General features: G+C 44.8%; 1 protein-coding gene across 10 annotated transcripts in view; it reads right to left on the bottom strand.

The window, feature by feature from the left end:
- Positions 1 to 2086: 2086 nt before the first annotated feature.
- Positions 2087 to 8790, bottom strand: part of dab1a (DAB adaptor protein 1a) — a 185488-nt gene continuing 178784 nt past the window's right edge. For 9 of the 10 annotated variants that reach the window (XM_051376792.1, XM_051376790.1, XM_051376795.1 and 6 more), the window contains 2 exons: positions 7930 to 8026; positions 2087 to 4304 (listed from right to left, as the gene is read on the bottom strand). In XM_051376792.1, coding sequence (XP_051232752.1) covers positions 7946 to 8026 — 81 coding nt within the window. In that variant the 3' untranslated portion in view covers positions 2087 to 4304; positions 7930 to 7945. The remainder of the gene's footprint in view (positions 4305 to 7929; positions 8027 to 8790) is intronic. The other variant, XM_051376793.1, reaches the window with a different exon arrangement.

Raw genomic sequence — 8790 nt, 5'->3', positions numbered from 1 at the left:
TGGTTAACAGTCAGCTGCAGGAGAGAGAGAGAGAGAGAGAGAGAGAGAGAGAGAGAGAGAGAGAGAGAGAGAGAGAGAGAGAGAGAGAGAGAGGTGTGGGGAAGGCTTGTGAGAGCAGCACCAGGTGAGTGGATTATCTCAGCTGGTACTCATGAAGTACTCACACTCACCTCTTCTAAGGCAGTAGTGTGCTGGACCTGGAGGCCGACACATGTGACAGAGGAGACACAACAGGAGCAGACCTGAATGGACTTTTGGAAGTTGGCTAAATTGTGTGTTTATTGTGTGTGCGGCGGACAAAAGAATAAAGTGGTCTTGTTCATTAATCCCAGTGGTTGGTCTGTGTGCTGGGAGAACCCTCAGTAGTAGCGAGTCCTGCTACACTGAGCTTGTACTGACAGGTGTTAAGGCCTCAGCTCAGATCACACACACAGAAGTCGTTGCTCTTCATTGTATGACTTATAGGCCACATGCCAGTTCTGACATACTATACCTGTATGGGAGGATTATTTGGTTCATTAATAAACATTATTAAACATATTATATGAAACTTGCACTTAAAAGGTCAGTACACCTTACAAAAACACACTTTTCTGCGTACCATTGGTTGTATCCAGGTATTGTTTTCTATTCAATTTGCTTAAAATTTCTGGCACTATATGAAGGTGAACTCCAAAAATAATGCATATCCAGACTTTACTGTTGACAGCTTTCAGAGAGTTTTCACAGAAGAAATAATACCAAAGCAAACTGCTGACAGTGAGGATTGTAGATTACCCGGTAACTGGGACAGTGTTTTTGGAAAGACACACTGCTGTCAAATGTAATTTTTCAATGCTATGAGCAGTAAGAACAAAATGCCATTCACCTCAACAATATGTGGGTGGTGGCAAAAACCATACAGATGAATAGCTCAAAACCATTTAAAACTGAAACTTACTACATGGCCAAACTTTAGGTGAGTGAGAACATGTTTGTGTGTGTGTGATTTTGGTAAACCCTTTAACAATCAGTGTTTCAGTTTGTCCTGTAGGATTGCATCAATATGAGATTTTAACCATCTCAGAAAATATAGCTGTATTGCAGTTATTTTTATCATTATATTATTATGACCCTTAAAAGACCATTGTGTACAATTTAGTGTAATCTAGTGGTAAAGTTGCAGATTGCAACCATTTGAATACAGCTCAGCCTTCCAAGTGTGAAGGAGAAACTACAGTGGCTGCAAAACTCAGAAAAAAAACATTGCAGTTCAACATGGCAGACTCCGTAGAAGAGGACCCACTCCTTCTGCAGATAAAAATGCCTCATTCTGGGTGCCCGGGTTAGCTCGGCGGGTGGAGCTGGCGACCCATGTGCCGGGGCTGAGTCTTTGCTGCAGCGGCCCAGGGTTCGAGTCCGACCTGAGGCCCTTTGCTGCGTGTCATCCCCTGTCTCTCTGCCCCCCTTTCCTGTCTGTCTTCAGCTGTCGTATCAAATAAAAGCCCCCCCAAAAAAAAAAGCCTCATTCTAAGGTTAACACAATTCTTGTTTTCAGGTGATTTTCAGGTATTTAATTTCTGCCAATAGATCCTCCTAAATGTTACACACTGGAACTTTAAATGAATGAAAACACATGAACAAATGCTTTATTATAATTTCACAAAACATTATGTCCTATATTTTTTAATAACAGTAATACAGTAGATAATTAGATAAACAAATGTACACAGTATGACAGCCATCAATTTTCCTACCATGTTATCGCTATACCACTGCAACCCTAATCCTATATAATATGAAAGTTATTGTGTTTCCCTTTTCCACAGGGAGGAGGGGAGCAGCAAAGTAGGAAGGTTGAAGTCCTTGTTTTGTAGTCAGTTGCTAATAAAGCTTATGACAGCTTGCATTAGAGGCTGCCAGTGTAGCAGAATGTGACAGACCATTAAAGCCGTGTTAAATTACAACAAAATACTGTGGCACTTGCTTTACACTAAGTAAAGACTCACTGGGGGTCACCTCTGCCAGGCACACACCATTAGGCTCACTCTCTTTCACACTCACGCACACACACAGATTAAAACCAAGACAGAAAATAGACATATCAGTCATTTGGGATGTGTTTATTTGTAACAGTAATACATGGTGGAATACGTAAATCAAGAGAGAACCAAAAAATCATCTAAAAACCCACTGTAGAATGTCATATTCATAAAGATAAAAATAATGTGTCAATTTACATTAAGAAACTGTTAGCTGAGGTAAAGTTAAAATAGGTCTAGAAATGTTATGTACTCAAACAGCAACGTTTCCCTTTTTGTTCAACTTCTTTGCTCATCTTCTAGTTGTCAAATTTTTAAGTTAATCAACATCATAGTCCAAAAGAGTGACATGGGGACTCTGGCCATAAAATAGGGAGTCATTGGCATCACAGTTGATGTACTTGTAGCAGAGGATGCTGCAGTCCACACACAGACGCTCGGACAGCAGCAGTTTGGCACCTGACCAATAGACAGACAGATGGGCAGAACATCACTGTATCTTAAAGACTGTTCTGGGGAAATGGGATGGAGGAGATGAGCAGTCTGGGATACAGTGATGAAGACTGTGTCTGCTGCCTGCAACATAGAGTTGGAGTATAGGTTTGGGGTACAGAAACACAGGGCTGTGGTGTGTACATAGGCTTTGGGTAACACAAACTGCAGAAGCTAATTTGTTTGGGACAAAATAATGTGAGGTGGCGGGATTTGGAAAGACAAATAGGGGCAAGGTGTGCGGCTGGACCCAGGATTAGTAAGTGAGGTTAAGACAAAGACCTACAACATCCATGCACAAGAACAAAACAATATCAGAAGGCAACAAAACATGGTGGGAAAACAGGAAAAAGAAACATATGTTGGTATTGCTTGGGTTAACGTCAAGAGTTTGCATAACTGAAGCCTTCCTATTTTATGGCACAGAAGTCCGGCGGACAAAATGGTTGTTGTTATCATTATTTACAAAATGAGTTTGGCAAACCAACGATCAGATGCCTTAAAGCCATGTTAACTCCTATAGAGCTGAACCCAGCGGCTTGATTGACTTATAAAATAAAAATTCAATTTTTCAATTTGTTCTTTTTTTTAAATCGGTATTGTACAAAAGCTATAGAGAATGAACAGTTCGATCACAGAATCTGTTTGACTTGCAACACTTCTCTCTCAGGGTCCATTCCTCGGTATGTCTGGTCCTCTGGCCTCTGTGTGAGTCTGTCTGCGAGGAGAGACATTTGGCAAATCAATGTGTTGATGCATGTTCGAGAGGGTGAGCGATGACTGTGTATGTGGTCAGTAAATGTAGGCTGATTGCTGTGTGCACAGTATGTTGTGTAGTTGGAGTGTGAGTAGCTCCCAGAGAGTCTGTTTCTGCATAGCGATCCAGCAGACACTCACAAAGAATGGGGAGATAACGCCTGAACCAACCAATCAGAAGCACTGATCCCAGTAACAGGCCATCCCTGATAGGCCTGTTAAGAGTCTAGCTCCTCCCGTGGGATCTCCTCGCTACAGGTGCGGATTCAGTCAGTTAAAACGAAAGATGATCTAATCCTGATGAGCGTGCATGTGTGTGTGTGTGTGTGTGTGTGTGTGTGTGTGTGTGTGTGTGTGTGTGTGTTAGAGACAGGGAGGCACTGCTTGATTCAGTCCCTCCTTGACAGCACAGTCTCTGGGCCAGACGCAGGAGGCAGAGGGAGGAGCGTGAGAGCGAAGAAAGGGGGAGAGGGAAGGAAGAGAGAGAGAGGGGAGGAGCAGGATATGTCTGTAAGGCTGGGTGTGAGTTGCCACAGGGAGAAGAGAGGAGAGGAGAAGACAGCGCAGTGGAGGGAGAACTGGACCCATCTCGGTGATTGATATCCCTCCTGCCTGGAGTGAAAGACCGAGAAGGCTCTCTCCTCTGAGGAGGAGAGCAGACTGCAGCGAGGAGGAGGAGGAGGAGGAGCACAGGAGGAGGACAGAGGGAGTGTGGAGGCTCCTCCTGGGAGGTTGTTAGCCAGAGGAGAAGAAGAAGAGCTTGGCCAGGCAGGGAGATGTGTCATACATACACATACACACGCATAAGCACACGTACGCAGACACAAGCATACACGCACGCACATGCGCACACACGCACAAACACACACACACACACACACACACACACACACACACACACACACACACACACACACACACACACACGATGAGGGTTCTCCTCCTGTTCTCTCAGTGCTGGTCAGGTCTGTCTTCCTGTGTGTCTCTTTATTTCTTCCCTTTGTTGATCTGGGCGTAGAGAGGGTCCTTCCCCTTCTGTGCATGAGAGAAGACACATCAGCAATCTCAAACAGCTTTAACTTTTCTTATTAAAACCTGGTTGGATTAGTAATATCTGATCTCACCTGAATGTTATGCAACTAAAAGGTAGGACCTGAGTTTCTGATTCATTCTCTCAACCAACTGAACTGCAAGTATCACCAGCCTGCAAGCCCCGACACGTAAGACCCAACCCTGCAAAGGTTTGTCAGAGCCTGCACCTAATGTGACCACCAGGTGGCACTAGCATACTGCTAGGAGACTTCCTATCATTTCTCTTCTCAGCCCATTTAGAACTCCCACTGAAAAATTCACCTCTCACTCCCAAAACCTCTCTTTATGTGTGTGTGTGTGTGTGTGTGTGTGTGTGAGTTATTGTTTCTGAGTGTGTCATTGTGCACGCACATGCATATTCTCTCCCTCTCTCTCCAGGCTCCCTCCAGGACCAGTATGAATCAGAGGTATAAACTAGCGCCTTGAAAGACCAGTTATGAGTCATCATGTCTGTATTTCTCTCCAACTGAGCTGGAAGACAACAGTGGATGATGGAACACCCTGCAGTCAGAGCACCAAGCCTGCTGCAGTCACTCACAATGGGCCCGTTATTATCGTACACATAATTACAGCCAGCCACTCAATCTGCCATGCAGACAACTTGATTGGAGACCACTGACTGGCCTATTATATTCTGGAAGACTTCTCTCACTCAGTGCACAGAGAGAGAGCGAGTTTGGCTCTACCAGTAGCTCCCACGCGAGGATACGATGCCCAGTGATGAAACCTGGGGATGTGAGCAGACTGGAGTGATTTCTGAGCATTTCTGCAGACAAAGTGTGACATTCTTTTGAGCCCCAAAAATGAATCAGATACAACAGTTTGTGCTGCCACTGAGTGCTGCCCTTCAGTCACATTATACCAGTGAAATGTAAAGTGAATTTTAGAAGCAACATATAAAACTAAGGCAAAGACACATCTATGTAAGAATGTTTAACAAACAAGGTCTGGAGGAAAACAGGAGAATGTTTGATGAGCTGTTAGGTTTAAACATTCTTACACACATTTTTATAACATGCCATTACAGTGTAGGAAAAAAAAGATTTGTCAATTATTTTGATAATTGTCAATAAAGTTATTTCTTCTTAACAAACACACTAGGAATTTTTAATGGACATTTTCACTATTATCTGACATTTTGTGGACAAGAGAATTATCAATTGTGTTCTGTGTTCAAATTTGCACAAATAAAGGGGGATCTGCTTCATGTTGTATCTGAATGCAGTGGGATAGAGTGGCGTCTGGGGGAAAAAAGAAGACAGACTTTCAAAAAGCTGCTCCACGATCAAAATCACACCAAAACCTAGCTGTTGCATAATCTGCATGGGCTTTCATCTGAACAGAAAACTGGGGTTAAGGTTTGGAGCGATGCTTTAGCGGAGGCTTTGGGCTCTGGGATACAGAGCTGTGATTGTAGGGCCAGCCAAGGCCAGACAGTCCGCAGAAAGTAGCTGCCAGCAGCCCTGAGAGGTGACAAAGAGGTTGAGACAAGCAGTGACAGCAAGCACACACTGCTCACCCCCTGCACCAGAGCCACAGCCCGGCAGTGTCACCCCGCATCATCTAACCAGGGCTGCCAACCGGGGCCGCTTCAGCTCCATGAACCCCGGGCCAAGAGAGAGGAGGGACTGGATGGAGGTATGAGTGATGTGCTCGTGTAGCAACAGCCTGAAGGCCAAAATATCTGGCCTGGCTGGTACACGTGTGGACATTTATGTGCATGTGTGTGTGTGTGCAGTAGGCCCTGGGCAGGGGGGGAGCAATGTGAGATTGCTCAGTGAACCGTGGAAGCAGGCCATTTCACGGCTGAGACTCGGGAGCGTTCGCTGGACATGATGAGATCACCCCAGAAAAAACACTTACACTCCCACTAGCCTGAACACATGTCTGTCGTAGCCACACAGTGGGAGGGGGAGGACAGGACAGGCGGTCATGGCCGGCAGCAAACACACTCTCACTCTCACACACACACACACACTCTCACACACACACACACACACACACACACACACACACACACACACACACACACACACACACACACACACACACACACACACACACACATTTTTGGCTCCAATATGAGCACAGGTGGTGACAGTATCGATCACAGGTGTGCTTGTCTGGGGAATAACTGGGCCTATTGCACAGGTGTGTGCGTGTGTGTTTGGGAAGATGTCTAAAGTCGATGTGATTGAGCAAGTAAACACCATATGGGAGCAGCGTCATTGGACCAGGACCAAAGCAGTCCACCTACTACAGAGGAAAAATTTGATGCTTCTGGCCATAACAAAGTCGGTCTGCAGCCAGATTCACCACTCGGCACTCTACAATCCGTCCTCCCACTTAAGACTCGCATCCACCTGCTGCCCTGCAGCTTTCAGACCGTCTGAATATGAAGACGGTGGCCAACAGGGGAGAGAGGATGCTCAGCCACCCCTCCTCCTCTCCTGGAGTGGGGAAGGACTAGAAGGCTTCTTGGGTTTTAATTAATGCCAATTATGTCGGGGTAGTCATTAATCTTGGCACCCCAATATTAGCTGATGAAAACAAAACCATTACAATTTTCCCTGTGTGAGTGCCAGCAGCTATCATTAAAAAGGCACAGTCGGGAATTGTGTGGGTGAGGACACCGGGTAGGGAGCCAGGGATCAAAATGGCTCTCTTCTTGTGTGTGTGTGTGTGTGTGTGTGTGTGTGTGTGTGTGTGTGTGTGTGTGTGTGTGTGTGTGTTTCCTAGTGTAGGCAGACTACATGTTGACATGTCTCTAAAATAAATTTTTAAGCCTATGTAAGTTGTGTGAATGTTTTCCAGTAGGATCAAAGACACATCAGCAGCTCCCTGAGTTTTGATAGTAGCTGCTTGTCTTCATCACTTTGATCTTTGCACAATAATAATGTACATATTATGAGTTCATACATCATGTAACATACATAAATGCATAGAAATTACATCATGTATCATTTTAAAGTTAAGCTAAACATCCAAGATCAGCATATTGTGCACAACATTGACAAATCCCAGAAGACGTCCTGTTCACTGAAGTGCACAGACTCTGATTGGCTGTCGCACGCTATTGGCTTTCTCAGTGAGATGTGTGCTATTTAAGGAACTGGGCGTGATTTGGGTACACGTCACAAACACACGGCACAATGAGGGCACAGAATGGTATGGCCAAAGTGATCATGTGTGAATTACTCATCCCACCTTGAATTAAAAATACACGCGATGCCACATCATGATAGATAGATGCTTACGAAACACCAGCTACAACAAAAATGACCAACACACAAAATGAAACACAAGCAAATACTCATACATGCACAATCACACACATGAGAAACCACTCAAAGTCAAACACATGCCTTCCTTTGAGCATGCGTGACAGCAGGTGAAGGAGAAATGAAGAAAAACTGTAAAAATGAGAACTAAGATGCAACAGAGGAAGGAAAAGATGAAAAAAGATGCAGCACACAGAGAGATCAGACAGATTGATGTAAGTGGGAGGTACAAGGGCAGGGAGGTGAAGGAGGAGGAGTTAAAGGGGAGGAGAGGTATTGATACCTACCCTGCCCTGCTGCTATCTAGCTCCCAGCCTCTGGACTGGCCTGGTCTGGGCTGGGCTCTGCTGTCTCACTGGGGCAGGGCGACCCAGAACCACACGCCTAAAGAGGGGAAGAAGGATGGGAGGGAAAGAAGAGAAAAGCGTAGAGAGAAAAGTTGATGGAGGAGTATAAGAGAAGGAAATAAGGGGGGAGTGGAAAGTAGACAGAGAAGAATAAATCTGAAAGAAGGATTGTAGGATTGGTAAAGACTAAGAGTAGACGTAAACAGGAAGCAAAAGAGAAAAGGTGTCAATACTCTGAAGGAGAAATAAGGACACTTGGAGTGAGAAACCACAGCCCACACATCCCGTCTCTTCTCAGAAAACACACACGAGCACTCATTTACAGTTGTCTATTATGAAAGCCTCTGTGGAGTTTGTTCTATTGATCCTTTCCTAAAACACTTCCGCTTTTTACACCTCGCCACCGTGGGGAGCGGGAGGCTGTTTTTCTGCCTTTCGCTCCATCTTTCCTGTCTGTCTTTCTTTCTTTGTAACCTTTTCGCCACACTCACTCTGCACATTTCTCTGGGTTGTGTAAAGCTTCTGTGTGTTATTCAGGCCTGGTGACATTTTCAGCAGTGTGAAAGTCCTCTATTTTTTTTCAATAATAGACGGATTGGAGGCATAAAACTAATGTTTCACGCCTGGAGAGTGGAGAGCAAAAGAGAAGAAAGAGGCAAGCATGAAAGAAACACAGAAAAAAGACTGAGACAGAAAAATGGCAGAGAGTACAGGGAAGTCTTGTTTCTTGGAAGGTCACTCATTCTACAAGGACTTTGGGCAAAGGCAAAGAGAGCTTCTCCGCCCTCTCTTTATCTTCTT

Source organism: Dicentrarchus labrax, unplaced genomic scaffold, assembly GCF_905237075.1.
Source record: "Dicentrarchus labrax unplaced genomic scaffold, dlabrax2021, whole genome shotgun sequence".
NCBI lineage: Eukaryota > Metazoa > Chordata > Actinopteri > Moronidae > Dicentrarchus > Dicentrarchus labrax.
Note: the sequence above shows the minus strand (reverse complement) of the source record. Positions and strands in the feature narration are given on the sequence as shown.